The sequence below is a fragment of the Oncorhynchus gorbuscha genome, linkage group LG12, assembly GCF_021184085.1.
Source record: "Oncorhynchus gorbuscha isolate QuinsamMale2020 ecotype Even-year linkage group LG12, OgorEven_v1.0, whole genome shotgun sequence".
NCBI classification, from domain to species: Eukaryota; Metazoa; Chordata; class Actinopteri; order Salmoniformes; family Salmonidae; genus Oncorhynchus; species Oncorhynchus gorbuscha.
Window position 1 is genome coordinate 57,268,048 of NC_060184.1, and position 21,087 is coordinate 57,289,134.

The window sequence follows — 21,087 nt, forward strand, 5'->3', positions numbered from 1 at the left end:
AGGTCTTTAGTCTCTTAATGTGCAAGAAAAACATACCGGTCAAGACTGTTGAAGTTTTAGATTGTTTATTTTTTGCTCGGGTCAGCGCTTCCAAGTGTACTCTTACCTCATTATAATAATACACCAATGTCAGTGACCTTTACACCATAGACAATATATTTTAGGGTAAAAAAATAAATACAACTCTAAAGCTCTGTCTATGCTTGCCTAAAAAGGTGTTTAATGGTCTCAATTTGAACAGTTTCTCATGGTATGCACAGTTTTGTAAGCACATATAAATATTCCTCCTCTCCTGTAGTAGGGCTATGCAATAGCATATATTGGGAATCTCGAATTACTTCTTGGCTTCAGCCCATGCCTCCTACAAGGAACACAGGCCATTGACGAATATCCTCCCTCTCACTCAGTTTAGGACCATTCTTTCCAGGACGCACCAGTTGGCCGCTCTGTGTCAGCTCTGCTTTCATTAATAGATATTCTGAATAGAATCCAGCCAAGTATTCAGTTGTCTAAATTGCAGCGCTAATGGTCCTGATCAGCAGAAGACGGCAGATGGACATAGATTTTTGGAGAGGGACAGAGTACATCTGGATAGATGACCATCCTGCATACCTCCACTAGAACGGTTTGTCACGTTGTGCAGACTGTTTGTGACTGAGGACGAAAAGGTCTTCAAATATGCCTCTAAACCAGTATGCAATAGCTGCATGCCTCATGTGAATCGCGAATAGAAATATTTGCTATAATCCAGCCAAGTTCCATTGTCCAAATGAAAGTTCTAATGGCCCTGATGAGCAGCAGACGACAGACGTGGGAGAGATTTGTGGAGAGACGGACAGAGGGAGGCAGGAGAACATCTGGATAGATGTACCAGGGACAGAGCACATCTGGATAGATGACCACGCTGCATGCTAATGACGAGGGAGCACGTCCAAGTCAGCTGGAATGCAGTCCCACCTCCCAAATAAACCATCAAATTAATTCAAATGGTAATACATATTTTATTCTGTAATACATCCATTGTTAGATTAATCAGATGAGGCTAAGAAACAAACCTACATATTCGCAATGGATCCCTCCAAATGGGTGGTATTTAAATAAACCGTATACTAAATGATGTGCTTACATGCATATGGGGGCCAAATGCCAGATCATGGCATGCCATAGCTCTCTGTCAATCATGACAGCTGGTTGGTCCTGTTTCATGTGGTCTTCAGGGTACTCCCAGTATGAGACTGCTGTCGCCCAGCTCAGGATGCCTGAAACAGTGATCAGCAAATCTCAGCCTCCTGGCCCTGGCCCTGCATGTATCAAGCGCCTCACAGTAGGACTACAGATCTAGGATCAGTTTAGTCTTTTAAATCATAAAATGGGATTATATGGACAGGAGTTACCTAACCCTAGATCAGCACTCCTACTCGGAGATGCTCGATACATACGGCCGTAGATCTTCTCACTGGTCCTTGGGCAGAGCTACTGGTTGGCCAGGTGTTGTGACCAGTGGACCCTGGTTTTCTCGTCTTATGCATTAACAAATAAAGCAATCAACAGCATTGGAATACAAGAATACAGGATTGTAAATTACATAACAATTTGTAACTCCTTAAGTAATAATAATGTGTCCCCTTGCACTCCCCCTGGAGGTAGGCTTTGGTAATAAAGAGACAATACATCCATCCTGTTCATTTTATCACACTGACCCATACACACTCCTTTGAAATATTTACCCAAAAACCCTCAGTATTTTATTTATTTATTTGACAAGCAGCAGGATCATGTTTGTCACCTCAATTTGTTTTTTCTTTACATTTGAAAGTAGATACAGTTATCAGTTTACCGGTTTTATTACAATATTTTTTTCTTAACTTCGATACATTTAAAAACAACTGCAAACGTGAGAAAAGAAAGCATGGTTTTCCGCGTCTAGTCTCTAACATTTTTGTCAATGTCACAGCTCACTCGCTTCCCCCCCCCATTCTTTTTTTGTTTTCGGCTAAGTCGACCAAAAATGTATTATCAGCTTTGCGCTCAGATACCTACAGGCATTTTCCATTGACGCAATGGGTGCGTGGCACTGGTGATGTTGTAAACAGCATAAAATCAGATGAGGAGGGGATGGGGGCCAGAGGGTGTCATGACTCGGTGGCTGTCTGGTTTGAACAGTTTTGTTTGTTTCCAAGATGGAGGCCCACAGACCTGCTTCATCCCTCCCTCCTTATAGGAGCATGCGAGACAGCGACAGCCCAAAAATAAATGAAGAATGGCCTCTGTCGTTCTTTGCTTAGCCAGCAGTTGGTTGGGGTAGGGGCCTTATACACCATTATCCCGCCATTACGCCACGTAGCTATACTCGTCTGCAGAGCTCTGGCTCCTCTCGATGTACTGCTTGTCGATGAGCACCTCAATGCACTTCTTGATCATGCTGATACTGGGGTTAAATCTGGCTTTGGACTGGTTGATGACCTGAGTGGAGAAATAAAACAGACAGAGAGAGAAATTAACAAACTGCGTTACTCTGTCGTTGGTTAATAGATCCATCGTCAACGCAGTGAACATTCCCTCCGGATTCAATATTGTTATTTTTCCTGTTGCAGCATGCCGTTTATTTCTCCAGCTGGATATTTAACAAAAACAATCAACCTCAACTGCCTTTGCTTGCGATAATACAGCTGTGCCCAATGGAATGGTCTGTAAAGCCATAGAGTGAGCTCTGAGAGGTTTACTTGATGTGTAATCCAGTCTGTACTGAAAGGCCGTTCAGATACACTCGTCTTCCGTTCAATTTGCTACAGAACCTCCCTTGGAGCGGTGATCAGTCATCTCACGCACCTAGTGATAATACAGCTCTTCTCCTGCGCAATCACGTACAGCCCAAGGACCAGTGAGAGTACATGCAGGAGTTAGAGACCACATCACAGGTTGGCCCTGGGCAACCAGCATCTCGGGTATGTACCAATCTCTCCATGGAGAGGTGTTGAAAGCATGGAACAGTATGAGATTGCTCAAGAGATGAGGGGCATATGCATATGTGGTGGGAAAGGTAAGCCACTAAAGCAGTTACGTATGCCCTCATTATACGCGTCGACTGAAATAACAAATATTGAACCATTTAAAGTACAAACAGAAAAAGAAAAACAGCAGTTGGAGGTGGTGTGTTGTTAGGGAGAAAGAACATGGTGAGTGAGTACATGAGAGAGAGCGAGGGAGAAAGAGCGCGAGGGAGAAAGAGGTGACAGCTGAGAGCAAGGGGCCGTCTCTCCAGTCCGCAGGCATGTTCTGACATCATCCATAAGGAGAGACACTCATTCCATCCTGACACGTCTCTCTGTTCTGGGTTCTCGACTCACAGACGGCATAACAGTATCTTACCATCAGGGAAGGAATTCACCCACCTGACAACAAAGTAGAACATCAACACAGGAAGACAGCAGGAAGAGACATAGGTTAGAGAGGCACACCAGGGAGGACACAGTACTCCCTCTGGCAGGGGAAAGACAGAGCTGTGATCTCAGGGAAACCATTGGATATCTCCATTTCCATGTCTCAACCTGTATCTCCCTTGCCTGTTCCCAAATCTGCTGGTGCGGTGTAGAAAACTATGGCCATTGACAAGACAGCACAAACAGATCAGTGACCAGGCTAGTGTCTCCCTCTATCTCAGGCATCTGTTCAGTTTGTGTACGGTAACTTGTGTGTTTTTAGTTATTACATTTTCTTTTATTTCACCTTTATTTAACCATGTAGGCTAGTTGAGAACAAGTTCTCATTTACAACTGTGACCTGGCCAAGACAAAGCAAAGCAGTGCGACAAAAACAACAGAGTTCCACATGGAATAAACAAACATACAGTCAATAATACAGTAGAAAAAGTCTATATACAGTGTGTGCAAATGAGGTAAGATAAGGGAGGTAAGGCAATAAAATAGGCCATAGTGGCAAGGTAATTACGATATAGCAATTAAACACTGGAGTGATAGATGTGCAAAAGATGAGTGTGCAAGTAGAGATACTAGGGTGCAAAGGAGCAAAATAAATAAATAAATACCGTATGGGGATGAGGTAGTTGGGTGGGCTATTTACTGATGGGCTATGTACAGGTGCAATGATCTGTGAGCTGCTCTGACAGCTGGTGCTTGAAGCTAGTGAGGGAGATATGAGTCTCCAGATTTTTGCAGTTCTTTCCAGTCATTGGCAGCAGAGAACTGGAAGGAAAGGCGGCCAAAGGAGGTGTCGGCTTTGGGGGTGACCAGTGAAATATACCTGCTTGGAGAGCGTGCTGCGGGTGGGTGCTACTATGGTGACCAGTGAGCTGAGATAAGGCGGGGCTTTACCTAGAAAAGACTTGCAGATGACCTGGAGTCAGTGGGTTTGGCGACGAGTATGTAGCGAGGGCCAGCCAACGAGAGAGTACAGGTCGCAGTGGTGGGTAGTATATGGGGCTTTGGTAACAAAACGGATGGCACTGTGATAGATTGCGTCCAATTTGTTGAGTAGAGTGTTGGAAGCTATTTTGTAAATGACATCGCTGAAGTCGAGGATTTTGTAGGACAGTCAGTCTTACGAGGGTGTGTCGATCCCCTGTACATGGTTGGACGTGTGTGACATTAAAACTCACCTCCTGTATTAGGGCATTGTGTCTGAGCACTTTGCGTGCCTTCATGATTCTCACGATAGCAGCTTGTAAATACATTTTGCGGTCCTCATCCACTGCACTCCTCGTCTGCTCCATCTCCTGCAGGGTTGGAAACACAGATATAGGGCTTTACACGGAGGCAGACATGTTGACACAGACAACAGCAGATGTGTTTGCATTGTAGGATGAGCAATCAAGGGTATAGGGTACTGTACCTGTGGTGTGTCTTTCTGCATTGACGTTGTGATCTTGAACTTTGTTCTTTTACTGGTGAAACTCATATTTAGTGAAAATGTGGACTCTGCCTCGATTTCCTCCTGAAGACGAGAAAAATAGTTACCCACTGACTGATGAGAGTATCCGAAAGAACTGAGGATTAACACAAATGCCAAGATGAGATGCTTTAAAATCCTCCTAACCAATAAAGAAGACCCTGCTGACTCCAGATCTCCAGGTGAATCTGTTGCTGTTGCTGCTGACACCTGACCCCTGACCTTTTGGGAGTCGTGGTTGAGCATCTTGACATCCAGCAGGGACTTGATGGTCTTCTGAAGCTCTTTCTCATTCATCTGGGTGGAGTCCTGGAGCTCCTTGTAGCCTACCTGTTAGGATATGATAGCGAGCTAAGTGACTACTTTGTTAGGGCACAGTTAAGACAGCCAATTTCCACTAAACATGTCGGTTTGGTAACACACCGTCTCACTGTTGTTGAACGCCAGCAGCACCGCCATCTGGTAGGTGGTCACCATGGCAACGTAGGGCTTGGAGAGATAGTTCATCTTCACCTCACCTGAAGAAGAGGGGTGCCAATCATTACCATCATCACCACCAATGTTGTACATCAATACCACCATCTTATTCGTCACACCTACTGACAACTGCTTGTAAGAAAAAGCAAGGAGAAATCAGACAAAGGTAATCCTCAATCCGGTGTTCTCTGGGTATTCTTGTAACCGCAAAGAGGGATTTAGTTCCAATCCATTAATTGCAGTGTTTGTGTGGGGAATGTGTGCTGTTGTAATGTTAGAAGGACTCATCACGGTCTTAGCGCTGTGTGATTTCATGGATCATGTAGTAGTGGTGCCAGGTGCAGCTCAGTGTTCGGTAGAATCAGAGCCTCTCTAACATGGACCTGTCGTAGTATCACACTGATTTGGGATAAAACACCCTGCAGTGCATGCAGACAATCCATTTCAGACTATAGAAGTCTCACCCTGTTACTCTTGTTGAGCTATGGATGCGATTTCAGTTTCAGCGAAACATAAGGTAGCGAGAGTGGGGGGGGGGTAAGTTGAGCCAGTTTATATTCAGCATCACTCTGTACAGTATTCTTTCCAACAAAGATATCTACATATATGTTTCAGGATGTTGTGCATCCCTGGAAATAATCAGAATTCATGTAAACATTAGAGTTGTGAAAACATAGCTTGTCTCATTTTTTTTTGTATTTTTAAAGGTGGTCTCAAAGCACAACTTACTGCAGTATGGGGTAAGTTGAGCCCTGGGACAGGGTAAATTAAGCCCCCTACAAATGTCTGTACTGAATGAAATATTATATTTCCCAAACACAATGCAATTGCTTTTTTGTAGTTGAATCATTTTAACCATCTTTTAACACCTAACAAACACTGTACTTTCTTTTTTTACATTGCCGTTACCTCATATCCCAGCGACAATGTGCCATTACGCCTGGGAAGAAAACACTTCAATTTGCTCAACTTACCCCAAGGCAAACATTTTGACCAGATTAGCCCACACAGCTAGAAGGATGCACTTTTATGCTAGGTTAAGTACCTCATATTGTAGCTTATAGAGACCCCAACTGATGTATAGAACAATCTTAAAACGATCTACTTAGATACAAGCATCTTGAAACCTATTAACACAAACTAATTTGACTTGGTAAAAATCTGTTTTTTGGACCTAACTTGCTTACCACTTTCCATTTGATTCTTCCTTCACATACTCAATGAAATTATGACCTTTTCCTAAATATTTGGTAAAATTATACATTTTGTGTATGGTTTCCTAGTGACAACACTCACCTTTGGCTCAAATGACCAAACTCTTTCCTACTACTGTCAACTAAACATTCCACATCTTTTGCACTGGGTTTCTGTACTACTATCATTTTCTGTGTGTGTGTGTGTGTGTGTGTGTGTGTGTGTGTGTGTGTGTGTGTGTGTGTGTGTGTGTGTGTGTGTGTGTGTGTGTGTGTGTGTGTGTGTGTGTGTGTGTGTGTGTGTGTGTGTGTGTGTGTGTGTGTGTGTGTGTGTGTGTGTGTGTGTGTGTGTGTGTGTGTGTGTGTGTGTGTACCTGTGCAGAGATAGTGCAGCCAGGTCAACTTCCTCCCGCTGAAGTGCTGATTATAGAACAACTCAAACTGCAGAGGAAAACAATCATGTCAGAATGACATAAGATTAACATCTGCAGTTTTGTTGAACAGCCATGTGTAATCTTTGGGAACCACAGAAAGATACTGCTATATCTCTAAGGGCACAGCCCTCTCAAAACAAACGCTTCTCCAGAACCACTACTCACCATCTGAACACTCTTCTCCAGCTCTTGTGGGATGGCAAAGGTAGAGGAGGGGACGTGTGTGAGGGGCCAGGCTCCTGCCTGCAACATGCGCAGACACACACGGTAAGATATCTCCACCACCATAGTCATTGAGCTTCACAGCAAACGTGCCTGAAGTTGCCTAATCTTTAAAAACGACTTTAAAAACCACAGATAATTCCCCAATTACCCTGTTTCACTGTACTGTCACAACAACCAATTTATTCGGGAAAAAAACACATTGGTGTTTTCTTTCCTAGCAGGGAGTCCGGTTCTACTATTGGTAATGGCTATGATGATGTCATTTGGCCACTCTCTGTCCTCTGTTATATGTGTAACCTCAAGTATGCCTGGCCTATGTTAATTAAAAAAATCCCAACCACTCCAGAAGTTTCCCCTCAGGAAAAACAAAGTTATTGTATTATATTCTTTGATGTGACAGTAACATTTTAAAACACCTGTATTTTTCATTCTATAGCTTGTTGTCAATCTTTTTAAATAGTGAGCCGCATTTTTTTCAGCACTTTCATTTCCCTGACTGATCAAAACCCCTTTTTAATCGTGCCCTCTCATCTCTCTGCAGCATTCATATAGTGAGCAATATGTTTGGAAACCCAATAATATCGTATCGCGAGGTCCCTGGCAATCCCCAGCCCTAGTAACAACCACCTCTCACCTGTAATACGTAGATCTGGAAGCTGATGCCCAGTTCGACCGGTGATTCCTGGGTCTTGAGGAAGTTGTTGAATTTGTTGTTCAGGTCTGCGCTGACGCTCATGTCCGTGTACATTCGGTGGAGCTTGCTCGTGAACTCGTAGCCGCACGCTTGCTGCAGGGGGGAGAGACGAGTTCACAGCGTTATACCTGGGCGAGGGAGAAGTGTGTGTGTGTGTGTGTGTTTGGGGGGGGGGGGCTTCCTCTTTTGTTCTCTAATGCTCCTCTATTGTTCCTCAAGCAAGGGGAGGTCGATGACATCACCGATTCCCAGAAGAGTAAAAAGTTCAAAAATCACTACAGGACGTCTTGGAGGCGGTGGTAATTCATGCTCTTTCAGCAAGGAACACATTTTTCCCGCAAGAATTTCTCGCGACCCAAGACACAGTCTTAAAATGTACATTTTTAAATCAACAAATAACCTTCAAATCATTACATCTTGATCTCTTATTAAAATTAAAATAAACCAAAAATACATTTACTCAAAATTGTTTTTTTCAAATAATCTTTCTCAAAAATGTTTGTATATTGTTCCATAGAAGAAAAACATTTTTTAAACTTGTTTATTTTGTCTACCCCTCTGCAGTTACCCCCACGATCGCACTAGGTGTCGCAACTCTGACTTTAAATATCACTGCTTTAAGGGTTGGTCTGAGAGTTATGTGGAAAAGCATTTTAAAGTGAAAAACTGACAAGTTTAGAGAGTGATGCTTAATTATGGCATGAATTATTGGCATTCCGTTAGCGTCTTGTCCAGGGAGTGTACTTGTACATCAAGGTTTTTCACGCTACAGAAACAGGAGATTATCCCACACGTCAGAAGCCTTTCTGTCTTGGAAAAGACCTTAACCGGCGCCTGCTAAAGTTGAAAAGAGTCATATTTCACCTTTAGTTTGTTGATCATGGCTTCTTCCGAGTCCATGGACAAAGACAGCCCGTGTATTAACCGCTTGGCTAACATTCTTGCATAAAACTGTGCGAAAGAAAGAAAGGGGGGGAGAGAGAGTGAAAAACATAATTAAGTAGAAAACAAAACATCAATTCATTATCTCAGCTTCCCAAAAAAAACATATGTTTGTTTAATGCTCTTTAAGTGAATCACAAATTCAGTCTGGAAGGAATACAAAAGCAGCCATACAAGCAGTCAATATCCCTGGTCATTTGAGATAATGACGCTAATGCCAGCTACCGTCTGCCAGCTAATGCTAATGCCAGCTGGCGTCTGCCAGCTACCTTTTGAAAAACGTCCTTGTCATCTATGTACTTGAACACGGTAATGAAGCTGGTCAGCTTGTCTTCCACCTCGTTCTCTGTCATTCCCTTTGCAGACTTCTTCAGCAGATTGTCACAATACTTGGCGAGCTATATGGATAAATGGCAAAACACCACACGGTCAGAAATTACTATGGTCTACAAAATAAAAATAAATATTTTTTTAAACGCACACAGGTAAAGTAGTAGAGATCTAGACCCACTGCTGTCTGCACAGGGTTTTTACTTTGTCTATTACCAGGGTATGATCTTATAACACCACACATTTCCAAACCTCGGGTGTTATGAATGAGCCTCACCAGTTCAGGTGCTTTGCAGATGGATTTGGGCTCCCTGTGGTTAACCACTGACGTCAAAGCCTGGGGAGTATCATTTTACGTCATCAGTTTCTGTACATCTACAGCTTAGACGTAGATATACCAAGAGTTAACAGTTATGATTTAACCAACGAAGAGCCTTCATATATACAAACTTGATTCTTTCCCGCAGGGAGTGAGGAACAATCTGGAAGCACATCCTATAGTGAAGACAAAACATCTCACTGCCGCCACCTACTGGTATTAACTGTCTCGTGTCCACATTGTGATTTTGCCAGGGAGTCGTAATGATAATACCTTATCAAGTGCGCTCATGAAGTGCTGATCCCCATTCAGCACTGTGTTAATGAGCTGAACAAATTTACTGTGAACCTCCAACACGGACTCCACAAACAGGGTTGGCATCTGGGGAGGGAACCAGATGAAACAACAGAAGGTTTAGCAGTGGCCTGTTATATCATATGTATGCACTCATGACTGTAAGTCGCTTTGGATAAAAGCGTCTGCTAAATGGCATATATTATTATTATATTATATTATCATGTTAGCGATATAATCAGATACCGGTAACAGCCAAAATAAAAAGGAACCACCTGAGGAAATCAGGGATATAAAGTATATTGAAAGCAGGTACTTGGTTTCCATTAGTCAAAATTGCCTATATATATATTTTTCTTTTTTAAAATGCTTTTTGGTCTTAATTTACATTTAGGGTTAGGCATAAGGTAAACAGTGTGGTTAAGGTTAAAATCTCATTTTAAGATAAACTGTAGAAATATGGTAACGCAGGTGTGGCAATTAGCATTCCATCATGTATTAAAATGCCAAGTTGCCCATCATTTTCACTACCATGGCTAGAAGAGGCCTCAGTGACTTTCAAAGAGGGGATTTAAAAAGAGCATAGGGGGTTTAAAGGGTTGTGTGTGTTAACTGTGATTTATTGATAATCTGATCACGTATAGCTAGTGTTTTAAGCCCCCCAAAACAACCCATCTAGGGCTGTCATTTTACTGAGACGCGTTACTGGTGACCTATTCTTGTCATATCAGGTTTATGACAATGATCATGTGAGTCAAATATTCGAGTCAGAAAAGGATATTCATATTATAGGTTAGCTATGCAAAACCTGACAATCACTTAGGGGAAAAAAAGGTGAACTATTGGAACCCAGATGTAGAAATAAGTCGTTGGAACATAACTTACGAAATTACAGTTGACAAAAATGTATGCTTAATCCAGTATAAAACTAATGTATAGAATGTATTATACAAGACACTACATTCACAATTTGTACAGCACAATGGCAGAGTCATGTCTTTAAGTGGGAAACTAATAATGACTCCATAATCCATGACTTCTAGGAACTTCTTCCAAAAGTTACGGCCGGAGTTTGAAAGATGACCGTCAGAAGTAGCACAATGTAATCCGTCTGTCTGCATATTAGAAGACATGGCAAATGAGGGTGCAGTGAGGTACCGAACGATTGGACGATACTTTTCTTGCCAATCATCGTGAAAAAGTGTATACTTAAAAACTGGAAATCAACAAATCCTCCATAGTTAACACAATGGAAAGGTCAAATGCTTTCTTATCTAAATGTTGAAAGTGCTTGTGGGTGACGGATAGAAACAAAATGGTGCAGTTTGAGGCCATGAGGCGGAGAGTGATGCGGGCGCTGGAGATGGGGGTGTGAGCAGGTGGGTCTGGGGCAGGGGTGATGTATTGTAAAAGAACGTAAAATCTAAAAATATCATCTGATCATGCATACTGATAATGTAGAGTGGTAACTTGGGGAGGTGGAGATGTGACGTACGTTTTCCTGAGAGAGGTTACTGGTGGCTCGGATGCCCTCGTCGTGGATATGGACCTGGAGCTCCTGGATCATGTGAGGTAAACCACTGGACACGGCTCGCAGCAGGGTGTACATGTTAGCCATGTCTGTAGGGGAGAGAGAGGGGAAGAGATGGGGGGAGGGGTTATGGAGCTCTTCACAGTCAGCCACAGCTGGATGTTCTATGGACAATTTGAAATCTGATAGCTATTTGCTATGGTAATGGCCAGAAACATATAGGATTTAGCCAGCCAGGTCAAATACAGCCTTCTCAATCGCCAAAGAAAGGATGACCTGTGCTTAATTAACACTGGCTTTAAGCCAGCCCCTGGATCTATAGGCTAGTAGCTACCAGACTGACCATCTAACTATACTGCCTATCTACACTAAACAAAATTATAAAATGCAACAAGTGTTGGTCCCATGTTGCCTGAGCTGAAATAAAAAATCTCAGAAATGTTCCATACAGTTGAAGTCGAAAGTTTACATACACTAAGGTTGGAGACATTAAAACTCATTTTTCAACCACTCCACAAATTTCTTGTTAACAAACTATAGTTCTGTCAAGTCGGTTAGGACATTTACTTTGTGCATGACAAGTAATTTTTCCAACAATTGTTTACAAACATATTGAATTATAAGTAAAATAATCTATCACAATTCCAGTGGGTCAGAAGTTTACATACACTAAGTTGACTGTGCCTTGAAACAGCTTGGAAAATTCCATAAAATGATGTCACGGCTTTAGAAGCTTCTGATAGGCTAATTGACATAATTTGAGTCAATTGGAGGTGTACCTGTGGATGTATTTCATGGCCTACCTTCAAACTCAGTGCCTCTTTGCTTGACATCATGGGAAAACCCAAATAAATCAGTCAAGACCTCAGAAAAAAAATTATAGAGTGATAGCATCATCATGTTGTGGGGGTGCTTTGCTGCAGGAGGAACTGGTGCACTTCACAAAATAGATGGCACCATGAGGGAAAAAAATGATATGGATGTATTGAAGCAACATCTCAAGACATCAGTCAGGAAGTTAAAGCTTGGTCGCAAATGGGGCTTCCAAATGGACAATGACCCCAAGCATACTTCCAAAGTTGTGGCAAAATGGCTTAAGGACAACAAAGTCAAGGTATTGGAGTGGCCATCACAAAGCCCTGACCTCAATCCTATAGAAGATCTGTGGGCAGAACTGAAAAAGTGTGTGAACAAAGAGGCCTACAAACCTGACTAAGTTACACCAGCTCTGTCAGGAGGAATGGGCCAAAATTCACCCAACTTATTGTGGGAAGTTTGTGGAAGGCTACCTGAAACGTTTGACCCAAGTTAAACAATTTATAGGCAATGCTACCAAATACTAATTGAGTGTATGTAAACTTCTGACCTACTGGGAATGTGATGAAAGAAATAAAGGCTGAAATAAATCATTCTTTCTACTATTATTCTGACATTTCACATTCTTAAAATAAAGTGGTGATTCTAACTGACCTAATACAGGGAATTTTTACTAGGATTAAATGTCAGGAATTGTGAAAAACGGAGTTTACATGTATTTGGCTAAGGTGTATGTAAACTTCTGACTTCAACTGTACATACTAAAGGCTTATTTCTCTCTAATTCTGTGCATAATAATAATAATAATAATAATAATAAATGCCATTTAGCAGACGCTTTTATCCAAAGCGACTTACAGTCATGTGTGCATACATTCTACGTATGGGTGGTCCCGGGGATCGAACCCACTACCCTGGCGTTACAAGCGCCATGCTCTACCAACTCTACCAACTGAGCTACAGAAGGACCACCACAAATTTGCTTACATCCCTGTTAATGAGCATTTTTCCTTTGCCAAGATAAACCATCCACCTGACCGGTGTGGCATATCAAGAAGCTGATTAAACAGCATAATCCTTACACAGGCGCACCTTGTGCTGGGGACAATAAAAGGCCACTCTACAATGTGCAGTTTTGTCACAGAACACAATGCCACAGATGTCAAGTTGAGGGAGTATGCAATTGGCATGCTGACTGCAGGAATGTCCACCAGAGCTGTTGGCAGAGAATTTTTCGACAACAACCCACCTCAAATTGTTTTACGCATTGTTCACACCAACAGCGTCTTTGCGCAAAATCATACGCAGCATCATCTGGGTGTGTGTGCAACAAAAGTTCAACATTCACCTTCTACTACCATTTCTGTTAAGCCGTCTACACATAGTTTGATGAATACATTCAATAAATCCAGCGTTTGCGCCACACAACGCACTGCCTCTGTAACACTATGCCGCGCAGCGTTCCATTGGATATGCAATGACCCTGTCAGTGTGATCGAGACGTTAGACATTTTGGCAGTACATCCAACCGCAGACCATGTGTAACCGCGCCAGCTCAGGACCTCCACATCCGGCTTCTTCACCTGCAGGATCGTCTGAGACCAGCCACCCGGGCAGCTGATGAAACTATGAGTTCGCACAATTGAAGGAATTGCTGCACAAACTGTCATAAACCGTCTCAGGGAAGCTCATCTGCAGGTTTGTCGTCCTCACCAGGGTCTTGACCTGAATGCAGTTTGACATCGTAACTGACTTCAGTGGGCCAATACTCACCTTCGACGGCCACTGGCACGCTGGAGAAGTGTGCTCTTCATGGATGAATCCCCCGGCAAGATGGCATTGTGTGGCGAGCTATTTGCTGATTTCAACATTGTGAACAGAGTGCCCCATGGTGGCGGTGGGGTTATGGTATGGGCAGACATAAACTACAGACAGCGAACACAATTTAATCCATGGCAATTTGAATGCACAGATACCATGACATGATCCCGAGGCCCATTGTTGTACCATTCATCTGCCGCCATCACCACATGTTTCAACATGATAATGCACAACCCCATGTCGCAAGGATCTGTGCACAATTCCTTGATGACGAAAATGTCTCTGTTCTGGCCTGTATACTCATCAGACACGTCACTCATTGAGCATGTTTGGGATGCTTTCAATCTCCATGGACGACAGCATGTTCCAGTTCCCACCAATATCCAGCAACTTCGCACTGCTATTGAAGAGTAGGACAACATTCCACAGGCCACAATCAACAGCCTGATCAACTCTATGTTAAGATGTGTCGCGCTGCATGAGGCAAAAGGTGGTCACACCAGATATGGATTGGTTTTCTGATCCAAGCACCTACTTTTTTTTTTTAAAGGTATCTGTGACCACCAAAATCCATGGATTAGGGCCTAATGAATTTAAACTAACTGATTTCCTTATATAAACTGTAACTCAGTACAATCTTTGAAATTGATGCATGTTGCGTTTATATTTTTGTTCAGTGTACAGACTGACCATCTAATTTACAGACTGTCCTAACTCTCAGACTGACCATCTAACTACAGACTGACCATCTAACTACAGACTGACCATCTAATTTACAGACTGTCCTAACTCTCAGACTGACCATCTAACTACACACTGACCATCTAATTTACAGACTGTCCTAACTCTCAGACTGACCATCTAACTACAGACTGACCATCTAACTACAGACTGACCATCTAACTACAGACTGACCATCTAACTACAGTAATACAGTCTAAGCCAGCCCCTGGATCTATTAGTATCAAACAAACTGACCGTCGCTCCTGTAACCAGACTGACCATCTCTCTTCTCCTGGCGGATGATGTTCTGACACTCCCCATGGAGGAACTGCAGGTGGTCCGCCACCATCCTCTGCTGACATTCGTGGATGACTTTGGCGTAGGAGCTGGGATGCAGGTACTTTCGACATCGCACCTCCTCGTCTTTCAACCGTCCTAAAACCTAGGTGGAGTCAGGGAGGGAAGGGAACACATTGGATTGATTCATTTGTTAAATACAGTTAATTATGCACATGTCAAAGACGCTACTTGCTAGCTGGCCCAGGCCCAATAGGGCTGAATGACTGCCAAAAAACATCAAATGGATCCTATAATTAAACAGAATTTCCAAACGTGGGTCTGCTGTAGACCCATGCAGTTCCTTGGTGAGGTCAGTTCCTCTCTGCTTACATCATGTCAAAAATAAATGTCCCCCCACAAGTTATTTTTTTGTGCCGGTATGGCACACATTCAGGACTTTTAGTTTGACATGAGGTAAGTAGAGAGGAAGTGGGTCTACAACAGACGCACGCTTGGAAAGTCTCATTTATGTTCTATTAGATGTTTTTGTATAAATGTACCCCCCTGTATAAGGACCAACCCTATGGAAGATCAGCAAAGTTTAATGTTATTTAACGTTATTTAACTTTGACTTCCGGCAGACTATTACGTTTTTTTTGGGAAGCTAATTCCTAGCGACTCTAGTGTGCAAACACTAGCGTTGCTAAAAGCAGCTAAAGCGCCTGGGTTTTTCTGAAAAGGAAAGCTACCTCAGTTTGATCGCGTTAGGCTGGTCTGGACATGAGAACCGCAGGCCAGGGCAGCGAGCGAGGCATATCACATATCCCATTTATAGGGACTTCAGTCACGCTCAGCAGAACAACAGATGGCCAGACACTCCTACACACTGCCGACTGCCCCATTGCCTTTTAAAGCCAGCGTGGTGTTTATCCTGGTTAAAGGGCTATCAGATCACCAATTTACAGGTCCATACGTGAACAGAGGCCAAGTGCCAAATGGCATCCTACTCCCTATATAGTGCACTACTTTTCCACAAAGCCCATAAGTAGTGGACTACAGTTTATAGTGAATAGGGTGCCATTTCAGACGCACCAGGCGGCAGCCATGATGTGAGTTAGCTAGCTAATGTAAGGGACTGTCTGTGATCTCTTTTCACTAGAGTCAGTCAGTCAAACAGTAATAAACAGATTAAACTCTGCCGGTGCTACAGCTGGTTGCTCCATGGGTCTCCGCAGACTTACAGCAGAGCAATGCCTGTGTACAGCTGCTCCAAGAGTCACAGAGCCTCTGATAAACTAACACCAAGAACACACAGCAAAATACACTATATCCATTTGTAGCAATGGCAAGTCCCGCTATTTAACTGAACTCATAATTTATACTACCCGAACATCAACGGTTTGCCTACATGCTTCCAATGAGACAACAGTATTTCTTAGGGTCACAATAGAGCTCTTGGATTCTATGTACAAAGAATAAAACAGAGAGCAGCGGGTAACAAGGAAGTGAACTACACTACCTGTCCATCAGACATCTTACCTTTTTCCATAACGCTACTGTGAACAGTTAGACCACAGAGATCCTATAATTCATAGAGCACTATGGATCTCTATTAGGTGGACTTACTACAGCCATCTTACCTTTTCCATATACTGTGAGCAGTTGGACTCTTGCAGTAAATTGGAGGCTTCCTGTTTGTAATATTCTCCTGTTTTCGTCAGAAATGGCCCTTCGAAGATTTCCTGATAAAACTGAAACATAGGAAAAGCCACGCGTGAGTTTAGAGAACACACACGTCGGCATGGACATGCAGTATACTGTACATTAATTAACAAAGGCAAGCATGAACAGTATCAATGATTCAACGGCATAGTGGCTATATAAAAAAACGAGTTTCAAAGACTATCGACTCCAAGCTAACAACTTAAAAATAAAATAATTCACTGTGGGAAAACAGGCTATTGAGTAAACATAAATGACCACTGTCCAGAAATATCTAGAAACCAACATATGACAGATGCTTACTCACCTTGAGAGGAAACTTTTTCTTGTACTGTTCAACATGAACAAAGGAGTTGATAACCCCATGGATTACTTTCTGATTAGGGTCCTCACCGCACCGGTCACTGGAAGAGAACACACTCCATTAGGGGTGATTCCATTTCTACTCAGCATTTAAACGTGTCTTGCAAAATAATTGAATTAAAAGAGTAGAAGGTGACTTGTGGTTTTCAATTTTATTTCAATAAGTAGCCTAACAGTAATAACCTAAACTGGATTAGCCTGCTTCAACAATACTATGTCAGAACAGAGCAAAAGGTTATTTCTTTATCTTCACAGAAACTAACCTTCAGGCCAAATCATTATGACAGTAACAAATCACTAAATACGAGAACTGTGCATTTCACCTCAAGAGCTTCTCCTCCAATGCTAGCCTTGTATAATCATAGTGCACATTTGAACCAATATCTACTGTACATATAAACCAAGAACCAACTTTTTGACTTCATTCAGCAGCATCCGTATCAGGACAGCTTGCAGGGGCTCGATCATCAGTTTCCTCCACATGTCTAGTGCTAGCTGAAATTACAGTAAGGAGAATTGTATGAGCACATAATATTGTACGTAAGCACTCAGAAATGCAAACTGATATATTGTGACACTTGTACTGAATAACTGAGAATGTAATAAGATATGATTGAGACTTACCTCTCCTATCTCCATAAGTGGTTCGTTCAATTCAACCCATCCATAGCCATACTGCAAGTCTGCCTCTGTCAGTTTGTTCTTCTTGATGAACTGTGTGTTGAGGTACCTACATTAGAAAGAGGGGAGAGAAAGTGCAATACACAACATCATATTAGAATAATAACACTTGATAATAACTCTTATCTAGAGTTATTTACCAAAGTGTAGGTAAGACGAGCTCACTATGGGCGACCCATAAGTCTCTCCAGATTCACTAGTGTGTGTGAATGGCCAAGTTCCCAGGGCCTATCAGGCCACGGAGAGATAGACAGAAATGCTGGCTCTGATGGCAGTCAGACCATCTACAAGTTGTTTTCACAGCTGTGCTGTCCACTTAGCATCAGCAGGACAGTGATGAGAAGAGATATGAACTCAAATTTATATATACAAAATGATGGGATGACAACATACTAAATTACCTCTCAAATTGATGAGGAGCTTGTTGTCGAAAATGATGATATCTAAAGTTGTCACTGTGGTGAGGTAGCCAAAGTCTTAAATTTCCCAAAACATCTACCAATGCATATATTTTATATTTAACACCTGAGAAAATGTAGCTTAGCCTAAATTGTAGAAGTGGCAGTGTTCTTTATATAAGGTGTCAATGGCAGGGTAGGTCAGGAAATAGACATGACTAGGTGACAAGTGCTGGCAGCTATACAATAGCAGTACTCTACTCCAGTACTATCAGATTCCACACACACACAAACACATTACCCGCCCAAGTGCACTTGTAAAAATAGATCCAATACCTCTATGGGGTATTGATTTTCAAATGAAGAGGACACACACAGAAACAGTCAATGGTTGTTGGCACTTCAAAGACAAGCGTTTCAAGGTAACAATCCCCAATAATGAGGGGAGCCTATGGGAGAAGCAGGAAGGACTGAACTCTACAGTAACTACAGTGCTCATGCACCTCATACCGCAGTTCTGTGGCAAACTCCTACAAAACACAGCCACAGTCAAGTTTACTGGCACTAAACAATAGGAAAGATAGGGCTTACAGTAAGACCATAAGATGGTCTGTATTATTTCAGATTTAGTCAAACCTGGTGTATTGGCTCACCTATTCCTCTGGGTTCATCAAAACATTCATAAAAAGGCTGATGGATATTACCTGTACAAGCAATCCATGTAGTCTGCTCCCTTGCTATACTCCTCCCAGTATCTGTGGTACATAACTAAAACCTTCTCCTCCGACTCTAGAACTTTCTGAAATTACAGACAAAAAAATATAAGTTTAATACCTTGGCACCTCAATGAAAAGCAGACAATCAACAAATACAGCTATTAGGCTATCCAATGTTAAGCAATGGAAATTTCTCTGAATCAAGTGAAATCAATAGCTTAATGGACTAACATTTAGTAGATAACAGATGAAATATATTTCCCCCAAATGATGAATCGTATTTACCTTGTACAATTGTCTGACATGGTTCTCCAGGAACACCTTGGTCTCTGTGTATAACTTTTCACCCAGAGGCTCTGGGTAAGCAACACACAAGGCATAGATGTCACTGATTTTAGAGTAAAGGAGTCAAACACATTCATATGTAACACTGAAGAAGAAAAACATGCAGACATTATTTTCTATTTAAAAAGTGACACGTGAACTTGAAAATGTCCCAAAGTTAACTTTGGCTTGTTCTAATGGCTCGACTACATAATCACAGACCAGTGGCATTTTAGCCTCCTAAATCATAGGCAAACTAAAACACACACAAAGAAATGACAGTTCAATAACTTTTTTTTTTACTGTAGAGCTGAAACGGAAAGGATACGAGAATCTGTCGTTCCATGTGGCCCTCTCCACATAATCAAGCATCACCACAGCCTTGATTGTCGTCAGTAGCTTGTTCCATGTTTCATCAAAGTCCACCACCCGCGGCTTCAAGGACATCGTATGGCTTCTTCTTCAGGCTGAGATAAAGAGGGGAAAATAACAGTTATTGGTGTGATTGCACAGCACTGTAATATTGGAGAAAACTATTTGAGAATTATTAGAGCAGATTAATAATGTATTGTTGTCTAATCAGTTAATATACACTCCAATTTTAATTAGTTCAACATCAGACTGCGAATATGAATGGTATTTTTCCTCTTCTGATTGGATAAACTGTTACATAATATGTATCAATAATTAAACAATACTTGGAAATACAGATCATTTACTGATCTGCCTGAAGCGTAATGATATTAACTCTGATTTGAAGTACTGTTTGCAATTACAATCTCAAACATTGTGTTGTGATAAGGTTAATGACATTAATTAAACAAATTACAGTTAATGCAACTTAAACTAAAAGCCATATCACAAATGTGTCATGTACAAATTTGCAGGGAAGTTATTTAAATATTATACTGCATCAGCTCAATCACACAAATGTCGATTTAGGCCTAAATTGCATTAACGTTACACCTCAACATTCAAACAATCAACGAAATTTCATATTAATAGCGAACGTTCAAAAGGGAATAAACTCGACTGTTGCACCAAATTCACCGGCTGTTACTAGAAAACTAATTGACACACTGTAAACAAAACATTTCGCTAAAAGAATCAGTAATCATGTTACCCAACGTTGCTAGCTAACTACATCAGCGATGCTATATGCTAACAATATTCAGTCATTCATGACATGAGTTGAACTGTCACGGGTAGCAAGAGGAGTGTAATGCTCACCTTAGATATCCCGCAATACTTTTTTTTAGGCCTGGCTAGCTAGCTTGCAGCTATCCATTCGTCATTCAAGCTAGTTTGTCACTTTCGGAGAATGTTGCTACATGTTATAGACATAGCTATTTCACTTAGTTATATACTCATTGAAGTCACAAACAGTCATATTTTTCTCGAACAATGTCTTACATTTGCTAACCAATCATGTATCTAGGAAGAAGCACCAAAATATCTAGCTAGGTATAGCTGCTAGCTTAGAGATTCAGTTAAAGCTTGGCACTTCTAACTAGCGACCGATTTGGGGTAGCTTCCTAACGTTAGCTAGATAGCTGCGACTTCAATACATTTGCACTGACAACACGCTACATCACAGTATCATGGTTTACAGAAACATGTCAACAAGGTTACGTGAAGATTTCCAATATATACATACCTCTAACTAATATATGTGTTAATAAAAGTCAAGTTTCTTCACTGTCACAGGCTTGATCGCTTTCGCTTAGCTACAGCTCTCCATTACCCTACCTTATGGAAAATACCATTGTATCAGCTGTAGGGTGTACTGTATTGGAGTAGTAATTATTTGCATTTAATATAATAATATCAGAGAAGGTAAATGTGTATCGTGCACAATGAAAACATGTATATCTAATAAAAGTCACAATTACAGGGGGCGT

At 41.7% G+C, this 21,087-nt stretch overlaps 1 protein-coding gene across 5 annotated transcripts; it reads right to left on the reverse strand.

The window, feature by feature from the left end:
* Positions 1-1,737: 1,737 nt before the first annotated feature.
* On the reverse strand, positions 1,738-21,087 carry LOC123991148 (cullin-2-like). Of its 5 annotated transcripts, none has more exons than XM_046292400.1 (22): positions 20,844-21,087; positions 19,515-19,653; positions 19,148-19,250; positions 18,851-18,945; positions 17,692-17,797; positions 17,480-17,562; positions 17,012-17,108; positions 16,623-16,733; positions 14,983-15,145; positions 11,309-11,433; positions 9,793-9,900; positions 9,478-9,537; positions 9,140-9,268; positions 8,793-8,879; positions 7,869-8,021; positions 7,175-7,252; positions 6,950-7,016; positions 5,329-5,423; positions 5,128-5,235; positions 4,849-4,950; positions 4,616-4,732; positions 1,738-2,463 (listed from the first exon to the last, which is right to left on the reverse strand). In XM_046292400.1, exons 2-22 carry the CDS (start codon positions 19,631-19,633, stop codon positions 2,332-2,334), a joined length of 2,238 nt encoding a protein of 745 aa, XP_046148356.1. In that variant the 5' UTR covers positions 19,634-19,653; positions 20,844-21,087; the 3' UTR covers positions 1,738-2,331. The 5 variants fall into 5 exon arrangements, with proteins under 5 accessions (XP_046148356.1, XP_046148353.1, XP_046148355.1 ...); XM_046292397.1 differs by having other exon boundaries at positions 5,053-5,235; positions 20,844-21,085; XM_046292399.1 differs by having other exon boundaries at positions 14,959-15,145; positions 20,844-21,085.

What these genes read in the sequence shown, in the direction of transcription:
- LOC123991148 (XM_046292395.1), bottom strand. Translation starts at nt 19,633, where the DNA reads ATGTCCTTGAAGCCGCGGGTGGTGGACTTTGATGAAACATGGAACAAG. An exon ending in CAGCAGGGTCTTCTTTATTG is followed by an intron (nt 4,951 to 5,052) that starts GTTAGGAGGATT and finishes TCTCGTCTTCAG; the next exon opens with GAGGAAATCGAGGCAGAGTC. An exon ending in TGCAGAAAGACACACCACAG is followed by an intron (nt 4,733 to 4,848) that starts GTACAGTACCCT and finishes CCAACCCTGCAG; the next exon opens with GAGATGGAGCAGACGAGGAG.